The 18,074-nt window shown below is 40.5% G+C and overlaps 2 protein-coding genes across 7 annotated transcripts in view; one reads left to right on the top strand and one right to left on the bottom strand.

Moving 5' to 3' along the window:
* Window positions 1-5,957, top strand: part of SEPP1 (selenoprotein P, plasma, 1) — an 8,824-nt gene extending 2,867 nt beyond the window's left edge. The window contains exons 2-5 of the mRNA XM_006774560.2: window positions 861-1,076; window positions 1,856-2,068; window positions 3,492-3,609; window positions 4,505-5,957. Coding sequence (XP_006774623.2) covers window positions 874-1,076; window positions 1,856-2,068; window positions 3,492-3,609; window positions 4,505-5,104 — 1,134 coding nt within the window. The 5' untranslated portion in view covers window positions 861-873 and the 3' untranslated portion in view covers window positions 5,105-5,957. The remainder of the gene's footprint in view (window positions 1-860; window positions 1,077-1,855; window positions 2,069-3,491; window positions 3,610-4,504) is intronic.
* CCDC152 (coiled-coil domain containing 152) overlaps window positions 5,905-18,074 on the bottom strand; it is a 26,433-nt gene continuing 14,263 nt past the window's right edge. For 5 of the 6 annotated variants that reach the window (XM_015571013.1, XM_015571014.1, XM_006774559.2 and 2 more), the window contains exons 5-9: window positions 17,224-17,288; window positions 13,467-13,569; window positions 9,145-9,272; window positions 6,728-6,811; window positions 5,905-6,192 (exon numbers count right to left, since the gene is read on the bottom strand). In XM_015571013.1, the coding sequence (XP_015426499.1) occupies window positions 6,070-6,192; window positions 6,728-6,811; window positions 9,145-9,272; window positions 13,467-13,569; window positions 17,224-17,288 (503 nt within the window). In that variant the 3' untranslated portion in view covers window positions 5,905-6,069. Of the gene's footprint in view, window positions 6,193-6,727; window positions 6,812-9,144; window positions 9,273-13,466; window positions 13,570-17,223; window positions 17,289-17,417; window positions 17,569-18,074 lie in introns of all 6 variants that reach the window. The other variant, XM_015571017.1, reaches the window with a different exon arrangement.

Below are 18,074 nucleotides of genomic sequence, written 5' to 3'. Positions count from 1 at the left end.
TCGATGTTTCTCTCTCATCCATGTTTCTATCTCTCTCCCTTCCTCTCTTAAAAAAATCAATAAAATATATTTTTTAAAAAAATTGATATTTCAGAGAGGAAGGAAGAGGGAGAGAGATAGAAACATCAACAATGAGAGAGAATCATTGATCACCTGCCTCCTGCAAGCCCCCGACTGGGGATCGAGCCCACAACCCAGGCATGTGCTCTTGACCAGAATCGAACCTGGGACCTTTCAGTTTGCAGGCCGAGGCTCTACCCACTGAGCCAAACCGGCTAGGGCGAGCATTAGACGCTTAAAAACGAGAGCAACAATAGGGAGCTATACCCAAGAGATTTACAAATGAGAAGGTTTGCTCCTGAAGAGCTCAGGGCCTCCCATGAGCCACCTCCCTGTTTCACGCTCTGTTCATATCCGTGCAGAATCCCCGATGTACCCTTTCCTTTCTTAGATTGGTCAAGGGTAGAAAGAAGCAATCAGAACTTGATGTATCTCAAAAATCAAACCATGTTACAGAATGTTACTTAGTTATGGTGGCAGAGTCTCAAACTTTCCCACGCACCGTCTCCTGGGGGCGGGCTTGGCTCCCTTTCAGGCGCATCTCCATGGCGTGCTGCCTGCAGCATCTCGCTAAGCTGGACAGTTCAGGGGTCCTTGGACCCCTACCCTGCCTCTGGCTGACCTTTTCACCTTTCAAGGAAGATTTGGTGCATGGAGGTCCAACATAATGAGCCCAACAACGTGGCGACGGGACCAGGGCTACATATTTATAGGAGAGAGGGTTACACTGGACTAACAGAAATGCCTGCTGAGGCCCGAAGCCGGCCCTGAAGATGACAGAAAGCGCTTCTCTTTTTCAGGACAAGCCCAGCAATGTGGAGAAGCCTGGGGATCGCCCTGGCTCTCTGTCTCCTCCCCTGGGGAGGCACAGAGAGCCAGGGGCAAAGCCCCTTCTGTAAGCCACCCCCGGCCTGGAGCATCGGGGAGCAGGACCCAATGCTGAGCTCCTCCGGCTCCGTGGTCCTGGTCGCCCTTCTGCAAGCCAGCTGATTCTTCTGCCTCAGGCAGGCCTCTAGGTAAGATGGACTTGCTGGGGTCTGGGCCTTCTTCAGGGAAACTCTGTTAAATACAGACAGACATCAAGTAAAATAAGAATAGAAACAATATATTTATGAAATCACGTTTTTGGAAAAACCATACATCTCTGGATAGAACATGTTAAAAGAAAAAAGAATAGGAGGATATATGCCAGATGTTTACAGTGGTTTTCCCGGGACCGTGACAATTTTTTCTTCCTTTTGTGGCCCTGTATTTTATACTGTCCTATTATATGGTATTACTTGTGTAATGGAAATGTTCTGATATGTACTCTGCAAATACCTTAGTCATTTCAGGGTAGCAAGCAAAGATGAAGGCTTTGCCAGAGTAGAAGGAACACTAGACTTGCCACAAAGGTCTTGGGTCATTGAACAAGCATGTATATTTACATTCATTTGTTAAATCTATATAACGAATATGTGTAAAAATATTTGTTGGGTTACTTGCCAGATATTGACTGGGTAGAATTCTTGGTAAGATGGATTAAAAATATACACTTCATAGGATTAATTTGAGAACAAAATGAACTCATGTTTGTGTAAGCATTTAGCATAAGGTTTTAACTGGGCATAAGTGCTCAGTAAATAATTTAAAAAATGAAAGTTTTAGTTCTTTACACAATATAAAAAAGGGGTATGAGTAAGTAAAACATAGTACGAATGTTTCATGTAGAAAATGAAGAGTGAGGAGGAAGAGATAAGTCACTAATAAAATTGAGATTATTCTTTTTTTTTTGTATTTTTTCCAAATATTTTAGTTTGGAAGACCTGCGAGTAAAGCTGGAGAAAGAAGGTTTTTCTAGCATCTCCTATGTTGTTGTTAATCATCAAGGACTCCCTGCTCGATTAAGATATAATCTTCTTAAAAATGAGGTTTCAGAACATATTACTGTTTATCAACAAGAAGAAAACCAAACAGATGTCTGGACTCTCTTAAATGGAAACAAAGATGACTTCCTCATATATGACAGGTATGTACATACACACACAGACACCCACATACAACACCAGAAATTAAAGATGCCTGCTTGTATTTAATTTAATAGAAATTGATTTGAGATAAGGCCCTTGTTTTTATTTTATTACCGAATATTTAGTTTCAAAGTGAGCCCATTAAAATATTTGGTTCTGATATTTTTGAAATAATTTTTTTCACAAAAAATTCACTATTCCAGTAGGGAAATAAAGAAAACTGACTATACTTTTTCCCCCTGTAAATTGGTGTTCTGGTTAAACACAAATGAGGATCGATTTGTATATCATATACAATTCTAATCTAAGAATTTTGCAGGAGAATAAATTTGGGGAGGCTAGATGAAAGAAGGTGAAGGGATTAGCCAAAGAACATATATGCATAACCCAATAGACACAGACAACAGTGTGGTCATGGTCAGAGGGAAGGGGGGGCAGTGGCTGGGTGAAGGTTGGCAAGGGGGGAAGGGGACATCTTGTAATAGTGTCAACAATAAAAATAAAGAAAACAAACAAACAAAAATAACCACACTTTGCAGACCACTTGCTTATCTCTAATCTAATAATTTTAAGACTGCATACCTGAATTTTGGAACTATAAACTGTATTAATTAGTTAGGGATAATAATTGATCTGCTTTTGAGTCCATGAACAAATAAAACAGTGCATATATTAGGATGTTATTAACATTCCTAGTGGGCACTGTGTTTCCTGTTGGTTCTTCAGAGATGGTGAGCCAGACTTGGCCAGGCCTAAGTCCTCCTTGGTCTTTCTCGAAATATTTTTAATATTATGTCATTCTTTTAGGACTTCAAAGTTCTACTGCAAAGTATAAATATTTGCTATTCACAGAGAATCATATATACTGGGCGAAATGTGTGCAAGAAGGACATTTCACCTCCACCATTTCTGAGCATGCCCAATGTTGTAACTCTGTGTCTTTCATTGTGAAGTTTTTGTTGCTTCAGATTTATTTTTAAGAAAATGCACCACTGACCAAGACTCCAGGATGTTTTGTCAGGCTGTGACTTCTTGTGTGGACTTCGTGCTGCCTTAGCAGCTGTGAGCAGCGCATATGATTTGCAGAGATTAATTTGTGATGTCAGTGGTTGGGCATGGGTAGAATTTTTAGGTCAATTACAAAACTGTATTTGACCAAGTCGCAATGACTACAGTTTTGATATTGCTTATAGCGAGATATCTGTAACATTTCTAAAAGCTAGTATTAGACTCACTGCATCTTGCTCTGACCTGAGCTGGCTGAGCGCCAGGAAGCTTGAGTCATGCTGAAGAACCATTCCTGAAGGTTCGACCTGTCTTAGTTATGAGACCCCTGACCCTACACAGCCTTCTTCCAACTGCGCTGGGGCCGGAGCACGATACAGAGAACACTGATGACGCCGTCTTTGTCCTTTTTTCCAGGTGTGGCCGCCTTGTGTATCACCTTAGCCTGCCTCTCTCCATCCTAGAGTTCCCGTACGTGGAGCAGGCCATTAAGATTGCTTACTGTGAAGAGAAATGTGGAAACTGCTCTCTCACGGTATTTTCCTCAATGATTTTTACTGGGAGAAAAGAGGAGATCTTTAAGGAGTTATCGAAATAAGTTAATGTTTCATGACCAAGTTAGCTAGTCACTGTTGGTGTACTAAAAAGAAACTGCAACAGTAATTTTTATCATCACACACACTCCCTGTCATGTGACCTATTCTTTAAGATATCTTTTCAAGATCCATATTGCCGCTTTGGTCTACAGTTTAGAGCAGAGGCTCTCAACCATCCTAATGTCGCGACCCTTTAATACAGTTCCTGATGTTGTGGTGACCCCAATATCATTGTTACAAATTGAACATAATTAACGCATAGTGATTAATCACAAAAACAATATGTAATTATTTATGTGTTTTCCGATGGTCTTAGGCGACCCCTGTGAAAGGGTCGTTCGACCCCCAAAGGGGTTGCGATCCACAGGTTGAGAACCGCTGGTTTAGAGTGAAAAACAATTTAGATCACATATTATAGTTACCAGCAAATGATGCTGTGAGAGTGTAAGTGCTCCAAGAACGCAGCCAACATAAAGGCACGTCAGCGTAAAATCCTGAGCGTGGTTCACGCAAGAGCATAGAGACAGCAAAGCCTGACCACCGTGCGTTGCCTGACCTGGAGCGGGGCCAAGGGAACGACTTCATGGAGCGAGGGCGCAAGGCGTTCAGCTTTTCCCATGGTCTGGGTTGCCTGCCGTCCTGCAGTTGGATCACGGCGTTTACTTTGAAATGGGATAGTTTTCTACTCGTTACTGAGATTTCTTTCCCAACACACAAAGCCAGTTCCATCCTAGCGAACTAGTTGGAGTTTCATGGTCGCTCTGCAAATCATTTTTCGGGCATTCACGCTGAATCTATGCATGTGTTGATGAGTGATTGATGAATTTGTTTCAGACACTGGAAGATGAAGACTTCTGTAAGAATGTGTCTTTGGCCTCTGTGAGTAAAACCACCGAGGCTCCGGAGCCACACCACCACCATCATCATCACCATCACAAGCATGGGCATCAGCACATTCCCATCGCCCAGCTCTCCGAGGACCAGCAGCCAGAGGCACCAAACGCGTCTGAGCGCGTCCCTTTTCCAGGTCTTCACCACCACCTTAAGCTCAAGAGCCCCCAAAGACAGGGTCATCCCGTGCGTTGAGACGAGCCAGGAAGTGAAAGTTTACCACTCTCTTCTCCGCAGAAGAAACTCTGAGGAAAGAGGTGTATAAATCAGTTACTCTGAAAGTTGCCCAGGGAGTCAGAGTCAGCTGCTAGCAGCTGATGCTGACACTGTCGCCACCTGGTATTTGAGCACACAGGGTCCGCAGTCACCTGACAGTGTAGAGAAGCCCTCCCCTCTTTATGCAGCTGATTGGGGCTTTGGGCCGAGGAGAACGTCATTGAGTCTTGACAGTGACGCTTGCCTCCTGCTGCCTGACAGGCAGGTCAGCTCGAGCCCACAAAAGCCAGCAACATCTGAAGCTGAAAAACTGAGGCAGAAATGTGACAGTGACCTTCAAACTAAATATCTAAACTAGGATATACTCCCAAGTCAGACTAGACACAATTCTGATTAGCATATTTATAAACTACCTAATAAATAATGGTAAAAGTTAGGAATTGGATTTGTGCAAATGAAGAAATCTACTATATTGGCTTCTAAATTTTAAGATTTGTGCCCAAGAAAAATTTGACCCAAACCATTTTTTTTTTTCATTAGAGGGCAACTGAAAGGTGATTGCAGTGCTTGGTTAGTCTGTCTTTCTTTTTCTTTTTCCAGCATTCTACTTGCATTAATGAGAACAGGAACAGAAACTATGACCTAGGGGTTCCTGTTGGATAGTTAGCAATTTAGAGTGGAGGAAGAACAACAAAGACATGCTTTCCACTTTTTCTTAATTCTCAAAACAATGTTACCTTTGTCTTTTCAAACTTACAGTTTTAACTGATTATACCTTTAAAGGAAGAAGTGAATTCTTGCTACTTAACATATGAGTACCTTGCTACTGACTACATTTTAAATATCCATTTATACTTTTTTATATCTAAGACTCAAATCTTAAATTTTTATTATCACCTATGAAAGAAGGCTTTATCTATTGTTTTCCTTATCTTGCATTGTAGCAGACTCTTTAAGATTTGAGAATGCCTGTCTTGAAAGATATAAGGGGAAAGAGAAAAGAATGTTGTCTATCTCTTGATTGCTTAGCAAGTATTTCCATAGTCAATGATGGTTCACTAGGTAAACTAAGTCCTATGAACCTGAACTCCGTTATGGTTAATACTATTAAGTAAGAATGCAGTATATAGTTGGCCAAAGTGTGGATTTATTTCAATAAACTCAATTTAAAATGTCTAAAGCTGTCTCTTACATTGTTATTATTTAGGCAGTTTATTATATTAGCAACAGAAGTAAAGTTTTCAACTGCTTTTAAAGGAGTTAAATAGCAACAAATGAATTTACTGCTGTCCTTAAAACCGTCTACGTTTAAGGTGAGGATCCTTGCCAACAGAGAGGCGCTGCTCCAGTTCTCGAATGGTGTTACGAAGAGTTGCAATCTCCTTGTTTTTTTCTTCTTGAAGATGTTGAAGCTTCTAAATAAAGCAGAAAAATTTTGCTATTGTAATCCAAAAAGGACAAGATTAAGTACAAGGAACAACAAAACAACAACAAAAACTAAACTTCTAGTTTAAATAGAAGTAGGTATTCAAAAAAGACCTTACATTTCAAAAAGTGTAATTTTGTTTTTGTGGGACTTAATGGAGTAAAATTGGCATAAGGATGCAAAAATACACATTAGCACCATTTGTTTTAGTTTGTTCCCTTCTCCCTAGAGAACTTGACATTGTAAAGCATAAAGAAGGAGTTGAACAAAAAGAAATCTACTGTGTACTGAAATAGCTTCAGAAGTCAGTCCACATTAGTTCAAAATACATCACAGAATTCCTTAGGCCATCCAGAGTTTAAATTGAAAGTGACCTTTAAAGATTATTCAAAATCTAATCTTTCTGATTGTGTGGTGTATTTTAAGAAAAAGTACTAAGTATATTGTTAGTAAATATTGACAACTTTTGTGGAAAGAAACACACTAAGAAACTTTATTTTCTTAAGCATGGAAGAAAAACTTACCCTTCTGTAGATACTTTGCGGCAAAACAGTAGAATCTGGATATGATTTTGGTTTAGTTTGAACTCTTGCTAGTTTGGCATCAAACTGAATCAAGTTTAAAAAGAAAGTTATTGGAAACATTCTAGTTAAACAATTAGAAACAATTGTCTCCATAAATATAAATATAATCCATTATATCCTTTGACATTTAATCTGTAATCCTATATAATAAAAGCCTAATATGCTAAGTGTCCAGTAGACCAGTCAGCTGTTCAACCAATCAAAGCATAATATGCTAATGATATGCTAAGGCCTCTCAACTACTCACTATGACGTGCACTGACTACCAGGGGGCAGACACTCTGGCTAGTGTTAGCTTGCTGCTGGGGTCTGGCTTATCGGGACTGAGTGAGATGGGCCAGTCATGCCTGGGAGCCCTCCTGTGGTCCCTCCCTGGCTGGCCAACCTCCCGTGTCCCTCCCCCACCCCGATTGTGCACCGGTGGGGTCCCTTGTCCTGGCCTGTACCCTCTCACAATCCAGGACCCCTCAGGGAATGTCAGAGAGCCAGTTTCAGCCCGATCCTGCAGGCCAGGCCGAGGGATCCCACTGGTGCACAAAGTTGTGCAGCGGGCCTCTAGTTTAAGTATATTCGAGGTGTAACAGAAGATAGAAAAGTCTTTATTTAAGAAATAGAGCAAAGAACGCCCAAATAAGATTAACCCTGGCTGCATGCTAAGATTACCTGGGGAGCTTTTTAAAAAGTACCCAATACTGGGCACTACCCTAGAGATTCTGGGTGGGGTTAGCATCATCTTTTCTTAGAATATCAGGTGTTTCTATCATGCAGGGTTAAGTATCTAGTTAAGAGTGTTGAGAATCTATTTAACCTAAAGAGAGATAATGTTTCACATTGAGTGCTTTTTAAAAAAATATTTTTTTATTGACTTTAGAGAGGAAAGGAGAGGGCAAGAGAGAAACACCAATGATGAGAGAGAATCATTGATCAGTTGCCTTCTGCACGCCCCACATTGAGGATCAAACCCACAATCCAGGCATGTGCCCCAATGGGGAATCGAACTGTGACCTCCTGGCTTACAGGTCGATGCTCAACCACTGAGCCACGCCGGCTGGGCAAAGTGTTTTTGTAAAAAAAAATGTCAGCTAATTAACAGTCATGAGAGAAAACTCATATATCCTTCTGAACAGACTTTGAGACGGAATAATAGAATTTGGATTTGCTTTTGTTGATTTAGTTTGAACTCTTGCTAATTTGACATTAAACTGAATCAGGTTTTAAAAAAAATTCTTGTAAGGTCATTCTTACAGGCCATATTTTTGGCAAAATCTCCCATGATAACGTTTCCTTCAGGTTGAGTTTAGTGCAGCCTCCCTGTGGACTCAGAATAAACTGTCTGTGAGACTGTGTTCTGGTTTGGGGAGAGAAATGGATCATGACGATGAAAATAAACAGCAGGAAGAGTTCTGTCAGTCACACAACAGACGTGGGCTAACAGGGTCCGGATGGCAAATTAAATGCACACCCCAATCAAGGGTGGGAAGTTAACAGCAGTTCCTCTGTGTCTCAGCTGCCCATCCAGCCTTCCCGTGGTGTGTGGGTTCACTTGATGGGAGGCAGTAGCAACCACCAAGAGCCTCTGAAGTCAACAGAGCCATCTTTTGCTTAATGATTATACACGTTTCAACACTGTACTTCACCAAGAACTCCCAGGATACCAAACTAGCTGGAACATGAAAGTAAATTATCTTAACTAATGGTGAATTATGACACCATAAGGTAAAGTGGGAGTCAGGATGGGGGAATGTGATAAAAAATTATGGAAAGGGAGATTAGTAAAATTTAGAAAAAGCTTTAAGGAACAAATATGTTGTCAAATATCAGTATCTTTATATTTTGACACCTGGTTAAGGAACCTACTTAAGGACTTTCCAGTCAAGAACTAGAACCTCAGCCTTCCAGATGCCCTATTTGAAGTTGCTTTAAATAAGAAAAAGTTTGGTTTGTCTGCCTCTATGATATTCTACACATTTGTTAAGGAGACATTTGTCTCTTTTTATTCTAAGAGAAAGGAATTTCTACGTTTCTACCATTTCTGCAGAGACGAGAGTAATACTAAGGATTAGAGACACTCCCCACTGGGGGGAAGGGGGACAGTCCTATGAAGCCTGCCTGGACTCAGCTGTAAAATGCAGGTAATCCCAGTTACCTGGTCCCTCAGAGGAAACAATACTTCTCTACAAACCAGGACGTTTGAACGACTGAAGAGCCCCACCTTCAGGCCAAGTGTTGAATGTCAGCATAGCTGACATTTGCAGAGAATGCTACTTCTGAATTTATCTCACTATGATAAAAAAATGCCCAAAGTACAGTCTAAATTAAGGGATGCATCCTCAAATGTAGAAGTCTTAAACATTTACCTCTAGCTGTAGTTTGATTATTTCAGTTTGTTTTTCCTTCTCTTGAATTTTTAACTTTGCATTTAACTCTGAAATTTCCATCTCCATTTTCTCTACCAGTTCTTTATTCTTTTCTTCATTTAATTCGACTGAATAAAACAAAGTAAATAAAATTAATTCACTTTAAAATTTAAAAAATCTTATAAGCTTATAGTTTTAGTATTTTAAATGATACACGAGAAAGTAAATTTTATTTAAAAAACACACAGTATTTTAGAAATTGTTTATGTGCAGCATACCTTTTACTGATGGGCACTTAGGCTGTTTCCAGATCTTAGCTATGGTGAATTGTGCTGCTGTGCAGCATACCTTTTAGATATTTTTGACAAGCCTTTGCCAAATGCTTGAAACATAGAAGTCACCCATTGAATGCTTTTTAAATAAGTAAACTGATTTTTACCCTTAAGCAACAATGGCCTACAGATTAACGAGGAGATCAGTGGTTAAACACGGAAACAAAGCCTCGGTTCCTAGGTCGAAAGGCCCCAAATTCCTGGGTGACTCTGCCACGCCAAGCACCTGCTATACTCTGTTCCTTATAATTGGCCTCTCTGACATTCACATCATATTTTTATTTTTCATCAAATCTCCTCTTCTCTGAATTTCCCTATTCCTATAAATAATACCGTACCATCCAAGATGGGAACCTCAACGAACTTTTCAGCTTTAGGGAGAAAGGAAAGAGTCCATTAGTCTACAACAAGCCCCCCTGATAAGGGGCCTCCACCCACAATGAGCCCAGGACCTATTTAGTTTCAGGCCTCACTTTTCCTCAGTTGAACTCTGTGTCTAGACTCTCTATCACTAGCTCTATCTCTCTAAACACTGTTGCCAGGCTAGTCTTCCTAAGTGTACCTCTAAGCATGGCCATCACTGTGTCAAAAGCTTTCAACCGCTTCCCATTTCCCCAGCGGGACAATTCAAGGCCTACCCACAGGTTTTGGCCTTCCTCTTGCTGAACCTCTCTGTATAGTGCAAAGAAAAGGTAGGAAATGAGCTATGATTCCCTAGCATTTCCCATGTCTTCCCCTCTGTATGTCTCTGAGTTGATTTTCTCTTTGTCTAGAGGCTCTTTTCCTATCTTCACCAGTCAGCCTTACCCATATTCAGGATTTAGGAGCAGGGCCTAGCACTAAGGCCCCATCTTAGCCTGGGGTGAGGCAAAGTCCATAAAAATATATTTAGCTATCCAAACTCCACCTGGTCTCACTCCACCTGGTCTCAGTATGTGCCTGGAGGCAGCACTGCTGCAGACACAATGCATAGAAGCTGTGATTACAACATGAAATGGGTCCATCTTCAGACACTATATTAGAGAACAGGTGTGTGGTTTTTTTTTATCACAACTAGGGGCTCAGTGCACAAATTTGTGCACCTTGAAAGGAACTGTGGGCTGCGAGGCTGCGGTGGGCACAGGGGCGGGTCTTGGCCCATCCTCTGCGCCCCCGCCCAGCTCCTCCGGCTGCAGCCCCAGGTCCCCTCTCTGCCATTGCAGCTCCCATGTACTGATGGCACCGGCCCCACTCGCACCCGCTGATGGTGCAAGTGGTGGTTGCTGCCCCGAGTGTCCTTCAGGAGCAGGGGGAGGTGGAGGATCCCTCAGGGGTGATCGGGGCCGGCAGCTGCGGCTTGCATCCACTGCCACTCGGTTGATAGCACTGAGCAATCGGGGCTGGCACCGGGCGCAGCAGGTGCGAGCGGGGCTGGTGTCGGCAGCAGGTGTGAGTGCCAGGAGGGACCATGGCACGTGGGACCAAAGAATTTTCAGTAACCACCAGAGGCTCACCCCGATGACAGCGATTGGTGCCATGCCTTGGTCTGGCATCCCCGCTCACCTGCCCCACCATCCCGCTGTGGCCATCGCCCACCATGTTATGCACTCTGCCGCCTGCTGCTGACGCCCACCATGTTCCACATGTGCCCCCTGTTGGTCAGCGCATGTCATAGCGACCAGTTGTTTGGTTGTTCCATTTGGTCTATTTGCATAATAGCCTTTTATTATATAGGATTACTCTGAAAGCTTTTGTTATCAAGATTCTGTTGGCCTTATGAAATGAGCTGGAAAATGTTTCCTCTCTTTTGTTTGTTCATCCTCTGCAAGAGTTTGTGTAAGGTTGGCATTACTTTTCCTGGCTGTTTGGTAGAATTTCACCAGGAAAGCCACCTGAGTCTGGAGGGGTTTTTTTTGTGGGAAAAGTATTATAGATTTAATTTCTTTAATGGAGATAGAACAATTCAGATGTTCTATTTCCTCCGGTATGCTTTTGATTCTTCAAAAATGTCTAATTCAACAAAAATTTCAAATTTATTAACATAAAGATGTTTGCTTATACAGTTAATTATGGAGTTCATTCAATTTTTAAAATTTAAAATTATTTTCTTTCTCATTTCTGATATTGATTAATTGTACTTGCTCCATTTTTTTTTCTTGATCAGTCTAGATGGGAGTTAATCAATTTCATTAGTTTTTTTTCCCCCAAATTTTTGGATCTGATTCTTTATTATGTATATGTTTGTAATTTCAGTAATATCTGACTTCCTTCTAATTTCTTCAGGTTTAGTTTGGTATTTCCCTCCTAACTTCTTGATATAGGTATTTAGATAATTGATTTAAACATTTTCCAATATTTGTATTTAAGCCTATAAATGTACCCATAAACACAGCTTTATCTGTGCCCACAGTTTTTTAAAAAAAATTTTTAAATTGATTTTTTAGAGAGAAAGGAAGGGAGAGGGAGAGAGAAATAGAAACATCGATGATGAGAGAGAAACATTGATCAGCTGCCTCCTGCATACCCTCTAATGGGAATTGAGCTACAACCAGGGCATGTGCCCTGACCAAGCATCCAACTGTGACCTCCTGGTTCATGGGTTGATGCTCAACTACTGAGCACATGGGCTGCGCCACAGTTTTGAAATGTAGTCTGTATAATTCAGTTAAAAACCCTTTAGGATTTCTACTTTGATCCACAGGTTATTCAGAAATAATTTACAAACATATAGAGATTTTTAAAATTATCTGCTTCTTGGAGGGCCAGAAGAAATTGTATGCTTAAAGTGCTATTTAATGTTATAGTCCCACCAATAAGGACTCAGAGTTTCAGTAGCTCCATATATATATATATATATATAAACATTTTAGTATTTCTAAAGGCCCAAAGTGGTATCTCATTATAGTTTTAATTTGCATTTTGCTGCTTACTAATTATGTTGAACATGCTTTCAATGCTTATTTTCCATCTGTATATCTCGGGGGAAGTGCTGTTCAAATATTTTGCCCATTTTTTTGTTGGGTTGTTCGACTTATTATTGAGTTGTTAGAGCTCTTTTTATTTTGGATATAAGTCCTTTAGCAGGTATGCATTTGCAAGTATTATCTCCCAGTCTATGGCCTGTCTTTTCATCTTGCTAACAGTGTTGAAAGACAGAAATTAATAATTTTGATGAAGTTCAATTTAGAATTTTTTTTCTTTATTATTTGTGCTTTTTGTTTCTTTCCAAGAAGTTGTACCTAACTCAAGGTTGCAAAGATTATCTTCTATGCACTCTTTCTGCAGTTTTATAGATGCAGGTTTACATTTACATCAGTCATCTATTTCAAGTTGATTTTTGCATAATGTACATAAATAAGGTCTCATTAAGAATGAACAACATAAAATAATGAACAAAAACAGATCCAGAGACAGCGAAGCATTGATCAGACCATCAAACCTCAGAGGGAAGGTAGAGGAGGGTGGGGGTAAGGGGGAGAGATCAACCAAAGGACTTGTATGCATGCATATAAGCCTAACCAATGGACACAGACACCAAGGGGGTGAGGGCACGAGTGTGTGTGGGGTTGGGGGGCAATAGGGGGATAAGGATACATATATAATACCTTAATCAATAAAGAAAAATAAAATAAAACAAAATAAATTTAAAAAAGGAAAGACTTTTAACCCCCTTATGAAACTACTTAACTCTCAACATAGGCTCGTAAGATCTGCTTTACTGAAGGTGGAAAATTTCATTAGTGAAATGATATTCAATATGCTGAGTATATAAATATCAAAGTTATAAATTATACATTTTATATTAATTTTATACATTGTTTCATAGAAAATAATATTAAGTGTAAACACCATGAATCCAATTTAGACATGTTGTAATTTATATCACATAATTTAGGTATAAAACCTAAATTAAAATACATCAAGGCAGTGTTCACTCAAGAAAAGTTAATATATGCATTTGAATTGTTTTATGATATCTTAGAATTCAGTAAATTAAAAATAAAAACTTACCCTTTTTCTGCATCTCCTGGTAAAGTTTCCTTAATTCTGTCTTATGTCCTTCCTCTTTGATTTTCATTTCACTTATAAGTTTGGCAATGCTATTCTTATATTCCTAAAGATTAAAATATATTCATTCTTCAATTTAAATATGTGCATGCTACTTTTGATTAATTAGAAAGGTGAAACTAATTTTATATTAATTTTTGATATGTAATCATATCTAGAAGGGAAAGATATTGTTCAGTTTCAATCAGCTTTCAGAAGGACCAATTTCTGGTCCGAGGAGACAGAGACCATCTAGAGACAATGTCTTTTTACTTTTGCTTTCTGAGTACTCATCACTAGTGTTGCGCATTTCATAGATGCTTGAAACATTTTGTTTCATTTTATGAACAAACACCATGACAGCACTAAAATAGGTCCAATAAAAGCCAAAGTTATACTTCAGAGCCAATGGTAGGTACTATTCAAAAGACAACCAGCTTTCCCTAAAGTAGGATGAAACCTTATGAATGTGGGATGAACTTCTGTATCTAAAAATTATGCAAACATCCCTAATTCCCAGAAGGAGAGTAAGCATTACCCATTGTAAAGATTAGCTTTCTAAAGGAGGCTAGAACGGGGTGGGCTTGGGATTTGAGCCGTGCTCAGCAGGTGCCTGAGACTTGCTTCCTAGGTTGTGGGAGCATATTATGCTAATGTGGAGAGGGGCATTAAGTAGGCCACGAAAGAGAGTCCCCAAAGATAAAATCCACAATTTTCCCAGTGGTATGTCCCCACTAAAGAAATCACTCACAGGCCCAAGATGTAGGCAGAGGAGAGGACAGTGGGGAGAACAGTGAAGAAGGTGGTAAGAAAGAGACAGCAAGGAAGGCAAGTGGTCAGGAAAAGCCTCTGAACACTATGAGACAGGGCCTCGCTTTGAATCACTGTGGTATGTCTGCCTCCTAGTGTCTCTCTCCTGATGTATATTTGTTGAATGAATGAGAGTGCCAATAAAAATTAAGTCAGGACGAATCTCAGAGGGGAGGCGGGGGTGGGAGTGGGAGTGGGAAATGATTAACCAAAGAACCTATGTGCATAACTCATAAATACAGACAATAGTGTGGTGAAGGACTGGAAGGAGCAGGTACAGGGTGGAGGGAATCAATGGGAAAAAAGGGGGACATCTGTAATACTTTCAACAATAAAGATAATTTAAAAAATTAAGTGAGAAATTCTTAGCTTAGACCCAGTAAATGGGCTTTTGAGGATCCATTAACTTCCTGAAATTGTATGTAAAATTATACACATATTAGAGGCCCGATGCATGAAATTTGTGCAAGAGTAGGCCTTCCTTCCCCAGGCTTCGGGCACTGGCTGCCCTCTGGCACCCGGGGCTTGGGCTTCCCTCAGGCCGCCGGCAGGCACCTGGGACCCGGGCTTCTCTCACAGCCCAGGCTTCGTCTGGAAGGCCATCGGAAGGATGTCCAGTCTGATTGGCATATCATGCTTTTATTATTATAGATATGTGTGCAATATGTACTGATGAACTTTCTCCTCAGAGAGGGTTCACAGCTTTTCATAGATATTCAGTGATACTGAAGAGGTAAAAAAGTCCAGCTCTCCTGGCTTAGATGGCTATGATTAAACATAGAGGCACATCTGTTCAGGTTGCATAAGTTCAAGGGGATAGAGTCCAGATTCATACTGTGATACTTACCCTGCCAGGCAATTTGCAGGAATGGCCAAACCTATCCAAACACTGACTTTGATTAAAGCTGTACAGGTGAATTTGGGTGAATCTCATGAATTGACATTCCTCATATGCACGTACCTAGGTTCCAAGGTGGGCAACTACTGAGTGGTTTTCATAAACTACTCCCGACTCAACTGGGTGCACTAAGCAGTTACATAGTTTCTCTGAGAAACAAGAGACAAACCTATCTATCTTTTCATTCCCCATGGGCTTTGCTATCTGAAGATGCCATCACTAAAGGGGAATACTTCTGTTCATTGGTAAGACCCAGGGCTTTCACTCCCATCTCTAGGCACGGAGACTGTGTTTGGGCTGGGCTCTATCACACTGGATTCTTCTCCCCCACTTCAGCCTGGGCCAGTCCTTCCTCTTTCTAAGGGGACCAAGTCCCAACAAGTTATTCTTGGTTGCCTTCTGGGAACCTTAAATGCCAAGGAATAGCCTCTGGTTGTATTTTTGTTTTTATAAAACTTAAGGATTCTCTGTCTACAAGTTACAAAACCTCTCCCAGTCCCGTAACATGCTTATTAAGTACCTCCTGAGTTTGTTTCTGGGTAGTGGTTTTTCATGTTTTGGATGTGCCTGGAGGTTTTGTACTAGAGAATTCTCATAGGATTGAGGTCATCTTCGGTTTGCTTTGGACAGTAGCTAATTTAGAAGTGCAGAATCTTGGGCTGTGGTGTTTTCTCATCAATTTCCACCCTTTGAAAATCCCTATGGGACTCTAGAAAAAGCAGTATTCTGTGGCTTGACACCTGAGACGAGAAGAGGCAAACATTTCTCCCCCTTCTCTCTACCCCAATTACACTCTGACGTCACTATCTATTGTTGAGCTCTAAAGATGAGCTATGGAAAGGATGGGAAAGAATAAGGAAAAAGGATAAAGGAAAGGGGAAAGTAAACCATGGGATATATTCCAGAGATGTTTAAATTGTCTCAGAATTAGTGATGAGAGATGACATTTTCCAAGAGCGCAGCCAGATGCCAGTTATTTCATCTGAGTGATACCTAGGAGCTCTGCAGGGCTTTAGAACTAGACTGTGTTTCTTCAGAGGCTCCTCGAATGAGGAACCAGATTGAATTTAGAGATGGTCCTTCCAACTGAAGTTCTAAGTTTCATACAGATCCAACTAGAATTTTGGAAATCTTAGGCCAGAGTTTGACATATTGGCTCTCGGGAGAGGAGACTAATTAGTGTGATCAACTTCCCAAAGGGCAGAGAGGTGGGAACTGACGTTTACCGAGCACCTTTATGTTCTAGTCACTGTGTTGTGTGTATGTTCTATAGTTGCTAACACTATGCTGTTCTTATGGGGAAAAAAAAAGTAACAGAGGGTATGGTGGCCCTGGGAGAGAATTAATTGGCGGTTAAGTATTCCCTTCATTTAAATGGTGCAATAAAACCTGTAATATATTACTCAAGTCATAAAGATTAAACACTCATTTACTTTGTAGTAAAAAAGTTTAAAAGTGCTAATAAATTATGTATACTCTAGAGCAGGGGTGGGCAAACTTTTTGACTCGAGGGCCACAATGGGTTCTTAAACTGGACCGGAGGGCCGAAACAAAAGCATGGATGGAGTGTTTGTGACCTAATATAAATTCAAAGTAAACATCATTACATAAAAGGGTACGGTCTTTTTTTTTTTTTTTTTTTGTTTTTATACTTTAAAGCGGGGCCGGACCGGGCCCGCGGGCCGTAGTTTGCCCACGGCTGGTCTAGAGTAAAAACTCTATTAACATAACTTAAAAATATGTAACAAAATAGTTGCATTTTTTTGGTAGAAAGAAAAAGCACAAGTGACATATTAGTACATTACAGTCTGCAAGAAGACTAGAGTCCTCAGAATTTCTATTTCTTTAAAAATTTTCATTTGTTACAAATTCTGGCACACACACTCCCACACATATATATTTACTCTATATTTTGGCTGTCTTTATTAATGAAAACAACTACTTTTTTTTTCTAATTTAGAAGACAAATTTTCTACACAGGGACTTGATTGATACAAAGATACATACACTCACCTGTTCATGAGAGTTTAACTTTTCTTTCATAAGATCAGCATTTCTTTTCAGTTGTTCATTTTTACCTGCGTAAAAACCATCAAAGAGCATCCTAATATACAGCGCCTTTCAATTACATGGGAACACATGTAACCTTTCAAGTTTCCATTCATGTATGTACTACTCAACCCTTGAAAACAGCATCTATTACACACCTATTGCATATGCACAGAGTACGTGAAACTGGGACAGTGAGACAAAAATATAATCATTCTTCAAATCGTGCAGCCTGTGGTGAGAGATGTGTAAGTCGTTGTGATGTGCCATGCCACCCTGCAGTGGCAGTGTGTCTGAAGTACGTGGGACCTGTGGGACAAAAGCCCACGTCAGAATGAGGTCAGGCAAGAGTATACTGAGGAGGAAGCATCTGAGCTGAGACTTAAATGCTAAGGCTCACCCCAGGTGGGAGGGGGCATTTTAGAAGACTGTGGGCGGGGGTGAGCGCAGCACGCGTGGGAAAGTGACAACTGAAGTACAGCACTGTTGGAGTAAACTCTGAGGGAGGTGTGTTAAGTAGGTTGGGGCCATAGCCTAGTAGGAGGTCTGACTTTAAATTTTATTTTATGGAGTTATCAATGAATTTTACAGAGGCGTTGAAGAAATTTGAATAGTGAAGTGAAATGATTACAGTTAAGAAGATTATTTGGCAGTGCAGAGGATGATGGGAGTGTTTTGACCCCAGAGGCATGGATGTCAGAAAAGGCAGATCAAGTAACAAATAACAGGACCCTAAGTTAGGTCAGTAGCAGTAGGAGACAAAGGAAAAAATAAAGATAAGGATTTAGATGAGAGTCACCAGGAGCCTTAGTGGC

This window comes from Myotis davidii, unplaced genomic scaffold (assembly GCF_000327345.1).
Source record: "Myotis davidii unplaced genomic scaffold, ASM32734v1 scaffold348, whole genome shotgun sequence".
NCBI classification, from domain to species: domain Eukaryota; kingdom Metazoa; phylum Chordata; class Mammalia; order Chiroptera; family Vespertilionidae; genus Myotis; species Myotis davidii.
Note: the sequence above shows the minus strand (reverse complement) of the source record. Positions and strands in the feature narration are given on the sequence as shown.